Source organism: Notamacropus eugenii, chromosome 2 (genome assembly GCF_028372415.1).
Source record: "Notamacropus eugenii isolate mMacEug1 chromosome 2, mMacEug1.pri_v2, whole genome shotgun sequence".
In the NCBI taxonomy this organism is placed as follows: Eukaryota; Metazoa; Chordata; class Mammalia; order Diprotodontia; family Macropodidae; genus Notamacropus; species Notamacropus eugenii.
In genome coordinates, this window is record NC_092873.1 from 38,937,533 (window position 1) to 38,957,774 (window position 20,242).

The 20,242-nt window shown below is 42.4% G+C and overlaps 1 protein-coding gene across 2 annotated transcripts in view; it reads left to right on the forward strand.

Annotated features, from left to right (window-relative positions):
* VPS53 (VPS53 subunit of GARP complex) overlaps window positions 1–20,242 on the forward strand; it is a 148,292-nt gene that overhangs the window by 117,939 nt on the left and 10,111 nt on the right. For both annotated transcript variants that reach the window (XM_072639900.1, XM_072639901.1), the window contains exons 16-18: window positions 443–525; window positions 1,593–1,671; window positions 18,097–18,245. In XM_072639900.1, coding sequence (XP_072496001.1) covers window positions 443–525; window positions 1,593–1,671; window positions 18,097–18,245 — 311 coding nt within the window. The remainder of the gene's footprint in view (window positions 1–442; window positions 526–1,592; window positions 1,672–18,096; window positions 18,246–20,242) is intronic.

Below are 20,242 nucleotides of genomic sequence, written 5' to 3' on the forward strand. Positions count from 1 at the left end.
AAAAAAAGAAGAAAAAGGATCATATTGGTCTGATCAGCCAGTCTTTCACACTGAAACTTCACTTTATCATGGTGATGTCGTTTTGGTCCTCTTCGAAAATGAAGGACAACAACCAACCAACAAAAGCTGAGGGGATTTTTTAGCAGGGAAACAGTAAAATGGGTTATGTGTGTGGTATAATGCATAGAGTAAGAGACTGAGAGTCAGGAGGACCTGGTTTCATATCCTGCCTCTCTCTCTTTGCCTTAGACATTAATCCCCTGGGTTTATCCACCAAACTATAGGTTAGCAGGAGTTCCCGTACCTGGAGTTCTTCTAGCTGACACCATCACATATTCTTTATCTATTTGCATAAATGAGCCCTTCTTTCAATGAGATGCTCTGCATAATCCTCTTTGGGGCTGTCATTAAGTATATCATAATTTTCTTTGCTTCCTAACAGCTTGAAGAAAAACTCAAAGAAAAAGTTGATGCAAGCCTTATTGAAAGGATCAACCTGACAGGGGAGATGGACACATTCAGCACGTAAGTGCCACCTGCCTTCTGCAGGAGGCCTATCCTCCCCCTTCTGTCCTCCTTCTAGTACAGCACACGCCAAGCTATTGGGCTGCTTTTCCCTTGAGACCTGTGGCTGAAGATGCCTTTTGCTGGTGCAGGATTCATCTTTTTTGGGGCCCCAGGATAGATAGCAGCCTCTGAATGATTGGGCTCTTCAGGGTGGGCACCTGTCTGCCTTCTGCAATCATGGAGGGGAGAAAACCCTCATTCTGCAGCATCCCTGCACGGGGCATGGATCCTTCTAAGCCACCCTATCTCAAAGCACAGAGGGCTTAGCCAGCCTGACTTCTGCCTACCAGGTAGAAGAAGTCAGTGACTGAAATGAAACTCACCAAACATTGCTGAGTTATAGAAAAACATGGTGCTTGATCTTACTAGTGTCTGTGTGTACACATGTGTGTTCATGTGTGTGTGCATGGAGAGACCTAGAACTCCCAAGTCAAGAACCAGGCTTGTCTTTAGAGAGATTGATAGGACACTGAGGACTAAGGCCCAGGCCAGTTGAGAACAAAAGCTCACTTAGAGTCATTCCTGTTCTGGTAATCCCATGCAGGATGAGCCAGATATGAACAGTTCTTATTCTACGCATGTTCAGCCTGAGAGGCCAGGGATTAGCTTTCACTTAAGAAATTAATTGAAGAAAAGCTCGAAATTCCCTTTAGCTATGGGGGCATTTTTTTTAGTTTCCTATTTCTCTGGCTTCTGGATGCAGCACTAACACAAGTATTTAGGGGAAACAGTATAGCAGATTTTTTGTGGGAGACCAGAAGGGATTTGGGGGTGGGGATCAGGGAGAGTCCCTATGGGAATTCCATGTCTAAATCACATGGAGGGAAGACAGGATGTATTAACAGAAAGAGACCAGTGGCAGTGCCAGAAATATTGTTGTCATCTCCCTCTTGAAATACATGTTGAGCTCATGAGATTACTCTATGGTTGGAGCTTTTTCACAGGACCAGGAACCCCAGTTTAGAGAAGACTGTGGTTAGTGTTTTAGGCTTGTCACCAACAAATGCCATGTGTTTGCCCTACAGTGTCATCTCCAACAGTATTCAGCTGCTGGTGCAGGATCTCGACGCTGCCTGTGACCCTGCTCTCATTGCCATGAGCAAGGTAGGTTTTCAAGGAACAGATTCCCCACTCTACTTTGAGGAATCATTCCAGAAGGCTTGCATGGCACTTTTCTGAGAGCTGCTGGCTCCCCATGTGCCAGAGGTGGCAGCTTGAGGAGTAGGAAGGAGGTCCTTTTTTGTACCTGCTTCAGGTGTTTGCCATGGGATATCAGGTCTTATTTCATACCATCCAGGAACCCCACCCAGGGCAGAGGGTTCAGGGCCCTTGGAAATGAGAAGCTGGTGTTAAACCAGTGAGACAGTAACAGATGCTTCTCCCTAAAAAAATGAGAGATTGTAAGAATGAAATCAGTTTCTTGTCCTTTTAAAGTAAGAGATGGAATAAATGTCTCCTGTGCATGTGTATTCAGCAAACAGATGGTGTTTGATTGGTTTCTGTAACAGGACAGCCTTCTTTTCTGTAGCTTTCAGGTACACAAAGTGCTTTTCTCACCACTGTGAGATAAGTATCTTCAGGAAGATCTCTCAGCAAATGAATCAGTCCTCACTGATTTCACTATGTTTCATTCTTATGAGCTGAGAGCTTTTCCCAATTTCCTTTGAACTCACTTCTGGCTCCTGGTGTATTTGTTAGGAGATAACCAGGGGGAGAACCAGTCTTGAATCCATTGAGTCTTTGAAATCATTTTTGTCAGTAATTCACTAATTGTTATCTGAACCACTATTTTGGTGCTTCCCAGCTTCCACCATGGCGTATTTATCTTCGTGTATGTGTGTCTGTGTCTGTGTCTATGTTTGCATGTGTGTTTCTGTCTGTGTGTGTGTGTCTTTTGTGTCTGTGTGTATCTATGTGTGTCTGTGTGTGTCTTTGTGTGTCTTTGTGTCTGTGTATCTATGTGTGTCTGTGTGTGTGTCTTTGTGTCTGTCTGTATGTATCTGTGTGTGTGTATGTATGTGCATGTCTCCCTCACTGAATTTCAAGCTTCTATGGGCAGTGGATGGACATTGTGCCTTGTTTATGTCCCACAGAACTCTAGGCAGAGCTTCCAAGCTGAGCACCCACTCAGTGTGTCCTGTAGATTAGGTGTGAAGTTATCCTAGAGGACCACCAGAAACCACCCCCTGGAATCTTCTGGGCTCCCAGGTTCCACTATAACCCTTGGGAACTCAAAGGAAAGCTTCTCTAGGGGCAACTTGGGTCAGCAGCCAGCACTCTTTGTAGGAAGATGTTGGGGAGAATGTCTGTGCCAGAAGGTTATATAAGCAGAAAGTTGTCTGAATTTGGCTTAGCAGAGTATTGTAAATATTTAGTGAAAATAGAATTAAAACTGCAACTCTCAGTTTTGACCCAAGGTAGGGGCTGTGAGGGAACTGGAGAGGTAAGATGGAGGGGGGGAGTCTTAATATGTGAGTGTTATGAAGTTACATTTCCAGAATAGTGATTGTTTCACCCTGGGAATTCCTACCAGACTCTGGTGTTTCCTCATTTGAGCCCTGTTTTCCACATTCTCCTCCTTCATGTACAAGCAGGTACTTTTGCTTTGAGCAGGAGAATAGAAGCTGATCTATCCTGAAAAAGTCAGAAACAGAGTTTAGGGTTCATTTTGTAGGCTCTGATTATCCCCTAACTGCTGTTGAACGTTAGCTGTATCCTGACTGTGATGCATTCCAGCTGCCATCTACCACCAAACCTCTGCACACTTTAGGTTGGAATGCAGCTGGGGAAAGAATTTGTTCATTTACCAAAGGAAGAGTGGATCCTGCCTCCCCTCCTCCTCGCCTGCCCTCCCCCAGTAAAATAACACTTGTAGGGCATTAACACTCCAGGTGTTGCTTATATGAACTGTCAGTTCATTAGGTGGTTTTTCCTCATGCTTTTTGTTTCCCCTCCCCGCTCACCCCCTAAAAACTTCCTAGCCAGAAAATATTAACAAAGACTGGATCTTCAGACTGAGTTGTTTATGCCATAGAAAAACCACAGACTTGGGAAAGTAGCAGCTGGTAGGCCATTATGTTTTGTTCTTCTGCATCTTTGGAGGAAAATGAAATCCATGTGAAGAGAATGACCAGATATAAACAAGCCAAGTGGTCATAAATTGACTAAACAAATTCTTTCTGTTCCTTGTCCTGAGGTTCTATATTTTCTATCCAGGTTGTCAAATGTGGCTTCTTCCTCTAGGACTTTGGAATGCTTCTATTTTGTGATATGGTTATTTATAGTGACATGTTCTATTTGGGTTTGCCTCCTGTTGAATAACTGGTGTCCAAATGACCGTTCCTTATAAAACATACTTTGAGTCTGCAGGAGATGCATAAAACTATACTGGGAACCCTAAATGCCTCCTATTCTAACCCTGACTACATAAATTAAAGCTGGACACAATAGACTTACCATAAAATCCCTGACTTTATAGTAAAATCTTGGAGACACAGTGGACTAACCAATGAAATAAGTAAACAATAAAATAAAAACACAGGCATATATCCAGACACCTGAAAAGACGGGGTTCATTGGGTTAGAAAGGGGTGGCAGACAGTTTTGAGTTAAGCAAGGAAAGCTTTACAATGGGAAGAAATTGAACCAACACCTAATTGGTCAGAGGCACCTGATTGGCCAAAGTGTGGAATCAATGAACTCTAGACATAGGGAATGGCTTGGGTAGAAAAGACCATACAGTCAGAGGGGGAGAGAGACAGAAAGTCAGCTGTGCTTGGAAAAAATTGAGGAGATTTATCTGAATGGAACTGGTAGGCAACATGATTTGTGAGAGTAAGACCTCTTGGTAAGATGAATCATGGCATAATGTATTATTCTCATGATAAGTTGCTGTATTCTTTTTGCTAATATCTTATTTAAAATTTTTCATTATGATCAAGTAGTATTTATACCAGGAATGCAGGGCTGGTTCAATATTAGAAAAGCTATTAGCATTATCGATCACATCAACAACAAAACTAACAGAAACCACATGATTATCTCAATAGATGCAGAAAAAACTTTTGACAAAATACAACATCCATTCCTATTGAAAACACTGGAAAGCATAGGAATAAATGGAACTTTCCATAAAATAAGTAGTATCTACCTAAAACCTTCCACAAGCATTATATGCAATGAGGATAAGCAAGATGCATTTCCAGTAAGATCAGGGGTGAAACAAAGATGTCCATTATCACCACTATTATTCAATATGGTACTAGAAATGTTAGCTGTAGCAATAAGGGAAGAAAAAGAAATTGAAGGAATTAGAATAGGCAAAGAAGAAACTAAGTTATCACTCTTTGCAGATGATATGATGATATACTTGGAGAACCCCAGAGAATCAAGTAAAAAACTACTTGACATAATAAACAACTTTGGCAGAGTTGCAGGTTACAAAATAAACCCACATAATATTACTAACAAAGCCCAACAGGAAGAGACAGAAAGTGAAATCCTGTTTAAAGCTATAGTAGACACTATAAAATTTCTGGGAGTCTGCTTGCCAAAACAAACCCAGGGACTATATGAACACAATTACAAAACACTTTTCACACAAATAAAGTCAGATATAAGTAAATGGAAAAACATCAGTTGCTCATGGGTAGGCTGAGCTAATATAATAAAAATGACAATTCTACCTAAATTAATTTACTTATTAAGTGCCATACCAATCGAACTACCAGATAATTATTTTCAAGAGCTAGAAAAAAAATAATATCAAAATTCATCTGGAAGAATGAAAGGTCCAGAATCAAGGGCACTAAGAAAAGAAATGCTTGAGAAGGTGGCCTAGCCCTACCAGATCTCAAATTGTATTATAAAACAGCAATCATCAAACCCACTTAGTACTGGCTAAGAAACAGAGGGGTAGACCAGTGGAACAGGTTAGGTACCCAAGACACAGTAGTTAATGAATATAGCAATCTACCAGATAAACCCAAGGACCCCAGCTTCTGGGATACAAACTCACTGTTTGACAAAAATTGCTGGGAAAACTGGATAACAGTGTAGAAGAAACTGGGCATAAACCAATGCCTGACACCAGACACAAGAATAAAGTCGAAATGGATACATGATCTGGGTATAAAGATTGATACTATAAACAAATTAGGGGAGCAAAGAATAGTGTATTTGTCAGATTTATGGAGAATGGAGAATTTTATGACCCAGCAAGAGATAGAGAACATTATGAAGTGCAAAATGGATAATTTTGATTACATTAAATTGAAAAGTTTTTGCACAATCAAACCCAATGCAACCAAGATTAGGAGGGAAGCAGAAAACTAGGAAAGAATTTTTGCAACTAGTGTCTATGATAAAGGCCTCATATCTTTTTTTTTTTTTTTAAAGGTTAGTATTTTTAATTTATGGAACAAAACAAGCATTTCTATAACAGAAGAAAAGATGATTGCATGTGAAACTTCAAATCTACAGCTTACTATTCCTTTCAAATATACAACAAAATTAACATGTAAATTCTTTTTTTTCCTCCCCCCCATCCTAGAGATGGTTACCATGAGACACAAGTAGTTATATGCACACATGCATGCATGCATGCACACACACATACATTATTCTATACATATTTCATATCAGTTTTTTCTTTTTTCTTTTTTTTTATATTTTTTATTTTTTTTTATTTTTTAATGTTTAACAATCACTGCCATACAATTGAGATTTTATCCCCTCCACACCTACCCCCCACTACCCCCCTCCCTCCCCACGACTGCATACAATTCTGTATAGGTTCTACATATACTTTCCTATTGAGTACATTTTCACTATAGTCATGCTATGTAGTTGGACTAAAATAAATGGAAGAAATCATATAACAAATCAAAACATGGTACACAAAAACATACACATACACAAACATGATCTGCTACATTCTGCGAATGACTTTCATATTTCTTTCTCTGAGTGTGGAAGGCATTTTGCCTTAGAAAACCACCATTGGGATTTTTTTTTTTTTTTGAGAAGTTCTTACGTTATTACAAAATTCCAAGCCTACCAGAAAAAACTCTCGCACACTGTGGTCGTTGCTGTGCACAAAGTTCTCCTGGTTCTGCTCCTTTCACTCAGCATCAGGTCATATAAGTCCTTCCAGGCCTCTCTGAAGTCTTCTTGTTCATCATTTCTTATGGCACAATAGTACTCCATTACATTCATATACCATAATTTATTCAGCCATTCCCCAATTGATGGACATCCCCTTGACTTCCAGTTTTTGGCAACTACATAGAGTGCTGCTATAAATATTTTTGTACATGTGGGACCCTTTCCCATTTTTATGATCTCTTGGGGATACAGTCCTAGTAGCAATATTGCTGGGTCAAAGGGTATGCACATTTTTGTAGCCCTTTGGGCATAGTTCCAAATTGCTCTCCAGAATGGTTGGATGCGCTCGCAGCTCCACCAACAATGAATTAGTGTTCCAACTCTCCCACATCCTCTTCAGCATTTATCATTTTCTTGTTCTGTCATGTTTGCCAATCTTATAGGTGTGATGTGGTACCTCAGAGTTGTTTTGATTTGCATCTCTCTAATCAATAGTGATTTAGAGCATTTTTTCATATGATTATAGATATCTTTAATTTCTTCTTCTGAAAATTGCCTGTTCATATCCTTTGACCATTTATCAATTGGGGAATGACTTGTATGATTATACATTTGAGTCAGTTCTCTATATATTCTAGAAATGTAAAGGCCTCATTTCTAAAATATATAGAGAACTGAGTCAAATGTACAAGAGTACAAGTCATTCCCCACTTGATAAATAGTCAAAGGATATGAACAGGAATTTTCAGAGGAAGAAATTAAAGCTGTCGATAAACATGTGAAAAAATGCTCTAAATCACTACTGATGAGAGAGATGCAAGTCAAAACAACTCTGAGGTACACATCACATCTATCAGACTGGCTAACGTGACAACGGGAAGATGATAAATGTTGGAGAAGATGTGGGAGAGTTGGAACACTAATTCATTATTGGTGGAGCTGTGAGTTGATCCAACCATTCTGGAGAGCAATTTGGAACTATGCCCGAAGGGCTACAGAAATGTGCATACCGTTTGATCCAGCAATATCGCTTCTGGGACTCTGTCCCAAAGAGATCATAAAAATGGGAAAGCGTCCCACATGTACAAAAATGTTTATAGCGGCCCTCTTTGTGGTGACCAAAAACTGGAAATCAAGGGGATGCCCATCAGTTGGGGAGTGGCTGAATAAGTTGTGGTATATGAATGTAATGGAATACTATTGTGCCATGAGAAACAATGAACAGGAAGACTTCAGAGAAGCCTGGAAAGACTTATATTAACTGATACTGAGTGAAAGGAGCAGAACCAGGAGAACTTTGTGCACAGCAATAGGCATAGTGTGCGAGGAATTTTTCTGGTAGACTTAGTACTTCATTGAAATGAATGGACTTAAAAAATTTCCAATGAACTCGAGGCAAAATGCCTTCCACATGCAGAGAAAGAACTATGGAATTGAATTGCAGATAAAACAGAACATTTTCTTTTCTGTTAGTTTGGCTTTGTTTTGTTTTGTTTTATGGTTTCTCCCATTCATTTTAATTCTTCTATGCAACATACATTTAATAGGAATATACATATAGATTGTATGCTGTCTCAGGGAGAGAGTGGGAAGGGAGAGGGGAATGAGGAGAAGGGAGTGGAAAAAATCTAAGATATATGGAAGTGATTGTTGAGCACTGAAAACAAATAAAACAATTCTGTTAAAAACAAAAAGATGAATCATGGCAAATTAGAACTGGAAAAGGATCTCAACTGGACTCTTGCTTTGAGACATCAATTCTTTCATTCTTCCCACATCGACTCTGTAGAATTCCTCACAACAGCTCTTACAAACCTCCTTGCCTCAAGTCCCTTCTTTTCTCTGTCTTCCCTTTTACTTACACAAAAAAGAGGCCAGTCATTAGGAGTTCTCTCTTTTTTTTTCAAAACCCCTTGACATCATGCCCCCCACTTCCTTCAGTTTTCTGAAGACGAGGCGACCTTTCTAGCCCAAACCAGGCCTCTGTGTGTGGTCTTGATCCCATCTGCTCCCCCCAGTTTGCCCTCAGTCATTTTCACCCCCATTTTTAACCTCTTCCTTTCTACTGTGTATCAACACACCCAGGCCTCCCTCATCTCAAAAGAAAATTTACTTGGTTCTACCATCCCCTCAAGCCGCTGTCCAATCTACATCTTTCCTTGTTGCCTCCATTCTATGTGAAGCCTAGCCGGCCCCCCTACCCCAATTGTTAGTGTTTCCGCCTTGGAAGTTAACTTGTACCAGGCACAACATTCATAGTGTGCTTCCACCACCACAGTATCTGTAAACTCAGTAAGGGAAAGCACTGTGTTGCTTTGCACTTTGTATTCCCAATGCCTACCACAAGACTGTCTCATAGTAGGTACTTAGTGAGTACTTACTGATTGATTGATTTCTTCCCACTTCCATTAGATTGTGAACTCCTTGAGGGCAGGAACTATCTTTTGCCTCTTTTTGTATCCCCAGTGCCTGGCGTGTAGTAGATGCTTAATAAATGTTATTCAGCAGACTTCTTTCAATCCCTTGCAATTTGCATTCTGATCTTCTTACCACTCAACTAAAACTGCTCTCTCCAGAGTTCCTAATGGTCTCTTAGTTCGTAAAGCAGTATTTGACACTGTTGACTACCCCCTCCCTCCTGCACACTTGAACTTCCTTGGGTTTGTGATACTGTTCTTTCTTGCTACTTCCCCTGCCTAGGCTGAACTTGATTGAGAGCTAGAAGGAGCCTCAGAAGGCATCTGATCCAGCCTGCCCCCTCTCATTCTCCTTTGATGGATAGCCTGCTTCTTAACCATGGTGTCACTCCAGAGTCTCCTCTGGGTCTTCTTTTCTCTCTCTCTTTCTCAGTGATCTCATCAGGTCCCATGAATTGTTTTCACATCTTTGTCAATGACTACTAGATTTATGTCATCTAGCCCTAGTCATAGCAACTGACCTACAATTCTGGATGGTCAGAAGAGGATATCTGTTTCTCTCAACTTCGATATTTCTGTTGAAAGCCCCCGCCTCTCAGTCTTTCATTCATCCAGGTTTGCAGCCTCAGAATCATCTTAGGTCATTCCTTCTGCTAAATCTTGCTCTCCCCTTATGGATTCTTCATTCGTTGCATCCCTGATTGCCCCTCCCCGGTCTATGTTAACAATCTCCTCACTGGATACCAGGCTTTAAGAGTTCACTTGATCTTCTTCCCCACACCTCCCGAAGTCCTCTTCTAAAACACACTGCTCAAGAATCTTCAATCACTCTGTTGTCTCTTAAGAGAAAAATACACATGGTTTAAAACTCTTCTACCCATCAAAAGCTTGTACTTCATCTCAGAGACGTCAAGGAATGTCCGATGATCTTTGAGGATAATACGTTATAGTTAATAGGCTATATTAATCCTGATCCTGAATTTAATATCTAGCATTATAGAATTAAAATGAAGAGAAGTTAGAAGCATGGACCTTGGTGAGGACAGTCAAAGACTATGATGCCAACTTTACTCCTTCCTATTCTGGTGGCCTCTTTTTTTTTTTAATGTCCCTGTGGTGAAAGGACAGGTCTCTCAAATAAACGTAGTTTTGACTTACTAATTGAAATTCCTATGACAGGTAAGCAAAACTTCCTTCAGATCTTTCCTAGAAGAAGCAATTTGTTAGCTTTCTGTCTGTCACTTAGTGTCTGTCACTTAGGCTGCACTCATGTCATTTGGAGATGTTGACACAGCCCTCAATTGCCTTAACTGTTATTGAGCACATCTATTTCAGAAGACTCCTTGAACTGCCTTGTTTGAGAAACATTTCAGTTAATTCTCTGAATTGTTATGATTATTTTTATGATAAAATGTTTGTTGTATTGGTTGACTTGACCACATTTCTTTTTCAAAATAACATTTTCATTGATATCTTCCGTTTTTATATCATCTACATTTCCTAATGTATCTTAAGGTCAAGGATTGTCTATCCCTTCCTCCTCCCTGCCCCCAGATCCATCCTTTATAATAAGGAATAAAGAAGTTTGGAGAAAGGAAGTATCTAGCAGAACCCACCAGAACATAAAAAAGTTTGACATTATTTATAGTACTTCACACCCATAATTCCCAGCTCCTGTAAAGATGTGGAGAGGCATCTTATATCTTCTTTGAAATCCAGCTTGATCATTTTAATTTCATAGCATTAGGTTTCAGTTCTCTTGGTTTTACTTACTTCGTTTTGTATCAGTTCTTATGTATCTTGCGACTTTTTAGAAGTCATCCTTTTTTACAGCACAGTGGTATTCCATTACATTAATAATTTTGTTCAGCCACTTTCTATTTGGTGTATCAACAAGCATTTATCAAATATGCACTGAGGAAAACAGAATGACAGGGCCAAAGAGTATCTGTCCTCAATGAACTTACATTCTAGTAGGGGAGGGTGACACACAGAGGAAATATAGAGTAAATGGAAAGTGTCTGCCACTAAGTGGAAATACTGCTACTCATGGGGCTTTTCAAAGAAAATTGTTGACCTCCTTAGAGTGTACATGCCTAGAAGAACCCTGAATATTTTAGTCAGTTTCTTTGTAGAAATTCTGAATTGCTTTCCAAAATTGTTGGACCAATCACATCTCCACCAGCAGGGCAATGTGGAACATTATTTTTAAATAATGGTCTTTAAATAATGGTCTTTGCCTTCTGACATTATGAAGAGTGATACTTTCTATTCTCCTCTTTCCCTCTCCTCCCTTCTCTCTCTCCTTCCTGTCTCCTTTCCTGTCATTCTTTTCTTTCCCTCCTTCCTTTTTTCTTCTCTCCCTCCTACCTTTTTTCTTCTTTTCCTGACCCTTTCTGCCTTCCCTATTTCCTATTTCTCTCATCCTTTATCTCTCTTCTCCTTACATCCTCCTCTTCTTCCTCAGCCTCCCTCCCTTTTCTTCTCCCTCTTTCCCATCTCCTTTACCCCTCTCCCTCACTTCTCTCCTTTCTTCTCTCTCTTCTCATCCTCTCCTCTCTCTCTCTCACCCCTTTCTCTATCCTTCCCCTTATCTCCTCTTTCCTCTCCCTTCCACCTTTCCTCACTCATGCTGATCCTGGTGGCCCTCAGAGCATTTTCTCCTCACTTAACTTAACACTTCTTTCCATACCTGGCATTTCAGTTTCCCTGCATCTTGGGACCTGCTTTCTTCCCACTTTGGTTTTTCTTGTTTACTCATTGCTGGTTAAATACCAGTTGGAATAATCCCAAGAAAAGCACAAAAGGAAAGACTTGAAAGTTGGAAAACTCCCATTGGAAATGCCAGGAGCAAAGTTTACCAGAAGTCAGGTTCCTATTTCCACTGATGTCTTTTCATGATATTTGTTCTTCCAGTTGAGCTACTGTTTACTGCCTTCCTCTTTTAAAAATCCAGATACATTTATATCATCCTCACCTTAAGGAACAAGGCCTACTATGAAGGAAGGGCCAACAGAGTGGTTGGATTTCTTTTACCAGTAGATTTGTTTGTCAGGGGGTATTAACAGCCAAAGCCACAGATGGACCAGGAGGGCTAGTGAGCTCATTCTCCAGTCCCTGGAGGCCGTAGGCAGGGCAGCCTCCATGGTGTATGCCAAATCAGTGCTCCCCAAACAGAACCCTTGGTCATGTCCTTGGGTCACTGTATTTTAAAGTACATATTCTCATTTTGTTTCAGTGTTGAAATCATAAATCAGTGTTGTTGCATTTTATTTTTTCCTGCATCTGGACTTTGTGTGACTATGAAAGGCAATGTAGCACAGTGGATAGCACCCTGGAATTGCAGTTAGAAGCCCTGCCTACAGTGCTTCAGTCAGCACAACTTCCTCGATGCCTTCCATCCTCTGCCCTGTCCCCTCCCCCCAAAAGGCACTATGTTTATTCCCATCCCTGCTCTTGGGTGCCTGGATACTGATCTGCCTCTGGGCATCCTTTAAGATCCTACTTAATTGGGCTCAGTCAGAAGGTGGAGCAAAGAGCTCCTGCCAAAGCCTCCATTGAAGGAGGGCACTTCCCACCCCTCTTCTCAGCTTCCTTTTGTGCTTTGTCTTCCCCCTTAGGTGCTAAGCTCCTTGAGGTCAGGGACTGTCTTTTTTGTGTTGGTACTTCCAGCGCTTAGTATAGGGCCTGGCACATAGTAGGCTCTTAATCAATGTCTCTGGACCTGAAGTCTTCCTATAGCAACTGCAGCCCACCCTGATCTCTCCCCTTCCTGACTTTCTGCCTAGATTGTGTATTTGGATGTCATATCCAGTTGTTTCCTATTTGTTTTATGGATGTGATCCTTGCAGGCAGGATAGCACAGTGATAGCATGCTGGACATGGAGTCAGAAAGATCTGGATCCCTATTCTGTGGCTCGTGCTTCTCAGCAGCCCCTTCCCTTCTCAGATTTGCTGCTGAGCCTCCAAAAACTTAGCTGCTCAGGTGTCTACTGGCTTTAAGCCACTCCGATGTGGGAGTTCCCACAAAAGCCCCACAGATTTTTGACATGTTAAATACTGACCCAAGTGTCCAGCCAGGACTGACAGTGGCCAGCCATTAATAGAAGTAGCTAGATTTCACTTTGGGGATGATATGCACGTAAGTGTATGCTATTTAGTGGACTGGAATAGGTATTAGACCTGGTAGAGGGAATTTCCAGGTGAAGAAACTCCCTCTACCCTTGCATGTTAGCACCTCTTCAACGTATAGTCTTAGTTGCCTAGTGCACTGAGAGGTTAAGTGACTTGTCCATATCACACAGCCATCATGTGTGCCCAGTATTCCCTGTCCACCACACCAGGCTGTCCACCTATCACATAATCAGAAATGGGAAATGAAGAGGGAGGAGTCTTCCTCACCATTTCACTGTGGCATTCGGAGCTCTGCATCTCCAAATGGAAATATTGCCATTTTTAATTAGGTGCTCATGAATGGGCAATTCTCCCATGTCAGAGGCCGCCAGTATATGCCCTTGTGTTGTTGCTGTGTTGATAGCTGTTGCCAGTTGTGAATTGATGGCATTACAAAGAAAACATTCCAGAGTCACCTAGGAAATATCCTTAGCATAATTTGCTTTGTCCTTCCCTCCATTTCCCAAGCAGTCTTCATTTTTTAAAAAATTTTATTAATAAGGTTGGGCGGTGGGAGTGGGGAGAGAAGAAATTACTTGGAGATGTAAAGGGCATAAGAAAGTTTTAGCCTCTCCCTAATGAGATCATTTAGTATCACCTAAAGGATTTTCTCATCATTTGGGTGGAGTCGATTCCCTAAAATCAGATTGAGGGAAAAGCCATGGTAATAAAATAAAAAAGTAATGAGGAAAACATTACACATGGCAGGAATTGGAGGTGAGTTACAGCTTCTCCTCCAGGGCCTCATTAGGGGATGGAGCTGACCCTGGGTCGTGCCCAAGGGCAAGCTCCGGCACACCAGACCTGCCAAGTCTGGGAAGGCTTTGAGGACATGCCCAGGATGGACCTTGGACCCTTCCCCTAAAGACCAGCCCAGTGAAGTATAGAGGGATTGGGCACCATGTAGTTCATTGTTTTTCAGCCACAGCAGCTCATTCAGAGCCTTGTCTTGAAGGATGAAGGTGTTCGGGTTGGCACGGATGGGCATGACATTGACAAAATGATGTATCTTTGAAGTTCTGAAGTGTTAGAACATGAAGTGGGCACCAGCTCTGGAGCAGCGCAGGCCTGCTGGGCCTGTCTGGTGGTGTCTAGCCATTAACTCATATGACCTGGACCAACCTACTACACCTCTAGGCCTCCATTTTATCCTCTGTCAAGTGACAGAGTTGGTTGAATAAATGATTCTTAAGATATTTTTCAGTTGGAAATTTGGTCCTCTGTCTCACACACGTGTGAAGCTTCCACCTGGAGGAGCAGCACAGGTGCTGATATGGGCTCACTGGAGCTCTATAGTAGAAGCTCCAGAACCATCCACATCAACATCTTTCTTTTCTCCCTTCCCCTAAGAACCTGTTTTCTTGCCAAGAAACATCAAGGCCTCAGAACTGTGCACCTCCATTTCTGCACATGGTACTCTTTTCAAGGAAGGGTCAGCATCATTTTGGGGCGCCAACTTAGCAGAATTCTTTCATCACTTTTATTCTTGTCATTATTAAAGGACTCACACTTAAGCAGACCATGAAGAGATACTGTTCCTTACTTCCCACATCCAACTCCAAGCAAAGTCTAAGTAGAACATGGTCTGGTGGTAGCTAGCACACCTGTTGTCCCTGCTGCTGGCAAGACTGAGGCTGCTAGGTCCCTGGAGCATCAGGTTCTGGAGAGCGAAGGCTGAGTATGTGTTCACACTTAAGCCTGACACCCGTTTGATGGGCCACCCACTTGCCTAAAGTTCTGCTGAACTTCTGTGCAGTCAGCCCAGGCTTGGACCCATGAGTGGCCACTGTGCTTACAGCCTGGGCAAAAAGGGGAGATCCAGGCTCCAAAACAGAAGTGAATTAGAGGTGGATACTACAGTCCTGGTCAGGAAAAGCCACCACACAGGGTGAGAAAGGCCTTGGATAATTTTGGACTTTTCTTTCTAGATTGCATTCATTCAGCAGATTTTAACCAATTGTACAAACTACTAATTACAGCCTGTGCAAATTTGCATTAACCCCAGAAGAGATACTGCCTTGGCTCTCCACAAATTGGTAATCTAGTCACCATTATAGAGCCTGTAGACTAATTAGCAAGTTCACCTGGGAAAAGTGCCTAAGAGTAGGATTGGTAACTATGAGGCCAGATGAGAGAGAGAGATGACTTCCCCCACTGCTCTCTCCCATGATGAAGTGACCTTGCTCTTTGCCAAGGCCACACCTCTACTTGTTCAAATGATCCCATTCCATCCTGTCTCCTCCAACAGAGTGCCCCCTCTGTCATCCTCACTCTTTCACTTACTTTCAACGTCTTTCTCTCTCCTGGCTCATTTCCTGCTGCCCACAAACATGCCCATGTCTTTCCTATCCTGAAAAAACCTCACTTGATCCTTCCCTCTTTACTATCATCCTATATCTCTTCTGCCCTTTATGGTTAAATTCCTCAAAAAAGATGGTTTCCAATAGATGTCCTTACTATCTCTCCTGTTCTCTTCTTAACCCCTTAAAATCCAGTTTCCAACCTTATCATTCCACTGAAATATTACAGATAAGCAAGAACTGAAGGTTTCCTGCTCCCTCCAAAGTTACCAGTGCTCCTCCAAAGGCCTTCTCTCAGTCCTCATCCCCTTTGACCTCTGTGCAGCCTTTGACACTGCTAATCATTCTCCCCCTCCTGACACTCTCTTCTCTAGTTTTTTGGGATATCACTGGTTCTTGTCCTCCCTTCTCTGACCACGTCCTGTCACTCTCTCTAACCCTCGGGGTCCCTTCAGGTTCTGTCTTGGCCCTCTTCTGTTCTCCTTCTGTACCACTTTGCTTGGTGATCTCATCTGCTCCCAGGGATTTAATTACCATCTCTCTTTAATCACCATACTCTGATGAGTCTCAGATCCATGTACCCTGCCCGAATCTCTCTGCTGACCTCCATTTGCCTTTTAGATGTCTCAAATGGGATGTCCATAAACATCTTAAATTCATTGTATCCAAGATGGAACTCATCTCTTCCTCTAAATCTTTCTTCCATTTCCTTAGACGTACAGCATAAGAGTCATCCTGGACTCCCTGATATCTCTTACCTCCCATATCCAAGCTGTTCCCAAGACCTGCCCATTTCCCCTTTGCACCATCTCTCAGACATGCCCACTTCTCTCCTCTGTCACCACATCATAGCACAGACCCTTGTCACCTCACACTTGGATCATTTCAGTACCCAATGGTGGGTCTGCTTCCTCGTCTTTCCCCACTCCAATCCAGTCTCCAATTAGCCACTGGAGTGATTCTCCCAAAGTGAAAATGTAATCATGCTGCCCCTCTACTTAACAAACTTCTGTGGTTCCCTGTCACCTCCTAGACCAAATACAAAATGCTTTGTTTGATGTTCAAAGCCTTTCATAACCTGCCCCCTCCACCTTTCCATTCTTCTTACCCCTTACCTCCCACCATGCGTTCTCCGATGCAGTCACACTGGCCTTCTTTCTGTTTCATGGACACGACCCTCCATCTTTTGGTTCTGGCTTTTTTTCTGCCTATCCCCCATGCCTGGAACTCTCTTGACCTCCCTGACTTCCTTCTTTTCCTGGGAGTCTTCCCTAACCCCTCTTGGTTATTTCTTACTGTTCCTGAATAGCTTGCTTTGTCTGTGTTTGTGTGCATGCTGTTTCCCTGGTTAGAGTTTAAGTACCTTGAGGCCAGGCACTGTCTTTTGCCCCTTTCTGAATCCTCAGCATTTGGCACAGTGCCTGGCATATAGTTTGCTTTCAATAAATATTGATTGATTGGTAGATTGGCTGGAGCTGTCAGTTGAGTTGGACTTTGATAGATGTATAGGATTTTGTTATTAATCTATCATATTATGGTCATTTCTTAGTAACCTGCATGTGACCCATCCTCCAGATTTTGATCTTAGGTGACTTCTCCCTGTCTCCCGGCGAGGCACCAGACTTGCATCTCCCTGTTGTCCAATCCATGTACATTTAAGTGGTACAAATTATTTGCATATCCACTAAAGTAAAACATATAACTAGGGTTAGCTGGGAATCATAGAAAGTCATATTTTTCAGTTATCTATTATTTTGGATTATTTGCATCACAGGTTCTGTCCAGCCTTACAGATAATCGATAGCAGAGCATTGATGGTTTGGATATTCAGGAATAATAATTCCCCTGGATTTGTTTTCTTTTAGAACAACACTCAGGCTTTGGCTTTGACCACAGAAGCCTGGAAATACTACTTATATCATTTGGGTCAAGACTTGTGCTTAATACGTTATGGTTCTGTTCAGTCTCTGCTGAGTGTACAAGGTGTTTTTGCATGTGTACTAAGTGGAGTGTCTGCTAGTGGTCCTCAGACACCCAAAGGCAGAGTAATGACATAGCTAGGGTCCTCTTCCACACAGAGGATCCTTTCAGAGACTTGTTTCTCTATAACTTCAAGTTTCAGAAAATTCATATGATGAATTGACGTAATTCCCATGAGAAGGGCTGGGATAGCTGACAGACAGATGGGATTCCTAGTTGGATCTGCCCCAAAAAACAACATTTAAATTCCCTAAGTGGATGCAGTTTTGTGGAAGATGAAGATATTGTTCCAAGTATGAGTAACAAGATGAGAAAAGGCATGGGCTTTGTTCATGGATGTCTGGGCTAAGAACAGCACGTGCTCTCATGTCGTGCCTTGACACCCCTCTCCCCCGCTCCCAGCAAGCCAGGCAGTGCCTTTAGCAACCAGGTGAAATTTCCAAGGCTCCAGACTCCTTCTCTTTCTCCTCCTCCATCTTCTAAATGACCTGCCCCCCTGCATCCTGCCTGCTGCCTGGCTCAAGGGCTTACATTCTCTGTGCTCCCTTTTCCAGATGCAGTGGCAAAATGTGGAGCATGTTGGTGACCAGAGTCCATACGTTACCTCTGTGATTCTCCACATAAAGCAGAATGTCCCCATCATCCGAGACAACCTGGCCTCCACACGCAAGTACTTCACTCAGTTCTGCATCAAATTTGCGAAGTAAGTCTGGGATTTTTCTTTTTATCATTTTCTTAAGCCATTTTCTTTTTACCATTTTACCTTTCCTTAAGAAAAAAAGTGGAGCGTTTTCTATTGTCTGATTGTGACTCAGTGTGTCATAGAGCATTCCTGGCCTTCTTGTTAAGCCAGACCTGTCCTCTAGCATGTTATTCCCAATTTTCATCTCCCCTCCCCACAGGCACTCTCCAGGAAGACAGACTTATTTCAGAGCATCAGTAGAGTCAATAAGACTTTTAAAAAGCAGAGAATATCACAGAGCCAAATGAAAGTGATTTGGGAATCCGCAGAAGCAAGGTGGCAGAGGAGAGAGCACCAGCCCTGGAGTCAGGAAGACTTGAGTTCAGATTTGAAAATATATAGTAGCTCTGTGACCCTAGGCAAGTGACTTACCTTCTCTATGCCTCAGTTTCCTCAGCTATAAAAATGAGGATCCTGATATCACCTGCCTCCCAGCTTTGTTGTGAGGATCAAATAAGATAATGTTTGTAAAATGTTTTGCAAACCTTCACGTGCCATGTAAATGCTGCTGCCGTTACTATCTGAGGTTTTGTCTGAGCTGGTATGCTTTGTCAAGTACTCTCTTTAGTTATTTTTTGTGGCATTTTATCTCCTCAACTATATTAGAAACTCTTCAAGAACAGGAACCTTAGATTCTCTCTCAGGTGTTAACACAGAGTCCGTGGACCAGTCTGTGGATCAATTTCAAGGAGTCAATGAACTTGAACTGGAAAAAAGTGACCCCTTTATTCTCCCCAGCCTTGGTGGTCTGGTTTTCTTTGCTATCCTGTTTATTGGATTTATGCATTTACCAACACTATTCTGAGATGATGCCCCTGGGCTTTGCCAGGCTGCTGCCCAAAGCATCCAGGACACACACGCACACACACATGCACACATACACACACACACACACACACACGGTGCCTCCCATATATTTGGAGCTCTTAAAAATGTTATTGATAGACTGAATGCATCCTTGATTCCCAGGCAGTATGGTATAGTGGAAGAGCTCAAAATCATAGGATATGATATGATATGAGCTCAATCACTCATCCAGCCAGTGTTTATCACAAGCACCTATTGTGTGCTAAGCACCATGCTAACAGCTGGGGATACAAGGAAAGGCAAAAACAGTCCCTTTACCTCCCTGCCCCTCAGTTTCCTCGCCTGTAAAATGAGGTGGTCTCTGAGGGTCCCTTCCAGCTTAGGACTTAAGACATTTATTGCACCTAATAGAGATGCCCAGCTCCAGCACATGGTACAAAATCAAACACAAATAGCTAGTAATATGTGTGTCTCTTAAATGGGTAAAGGCAGTTGCAGTGGGGAAAAGCCCAGGGTGAGTACCTGTGGACAGGCCCCTGGAGCTCCAGGAGCTTGTGCACAGCTTTCTCCAAGCATGAGTTTGAACACAGGAATGTTGGCCCCTTGAAGTAATAGATGCTTGCTGCCTGACTCCAGCCTGGTCTTCCAGGCTTCTGGCTTCCCCTGAGAATGTGCCAGTTCCAGTACATAAAACAGGCCTTCTTAACCTGGGCTTCCCTCTCTGGGTCTGTGGATACATTTCAGGGGGGTATGAACTTGGGTGGGAAAAAAGATTGCATTTATTTTCACTAACCTCCAGCTGAAATTTAGCATTTCCTTCAGTGGTGAGTGAAGATAAACATTCTTGTGAGAAGGGGTCTGATCCACACGCATCCCCAGAATGCTGGAGGATTTTGTGGCACAGAAGTGACAAGCTCCTGTCGGAGAGTGGGGTGGCTCTAAGGAGGCCTTTGAGGGCTCTGGCAGAAGGAGCCAGGGACAGGTTCCAGGAGGATCCACCAGAGCTGACTGACACTGCCATGTTCACATTGTGCTTCCATGATGGGTCACGCACCTGCACCCTGCCTGCAGATTGTCTCCCCAAAATCACTCCAACTTTGTAGTCAGTTAAAGTTTTGAGGTTATTTTTCCCCTGCTTTTCTCTACAATAA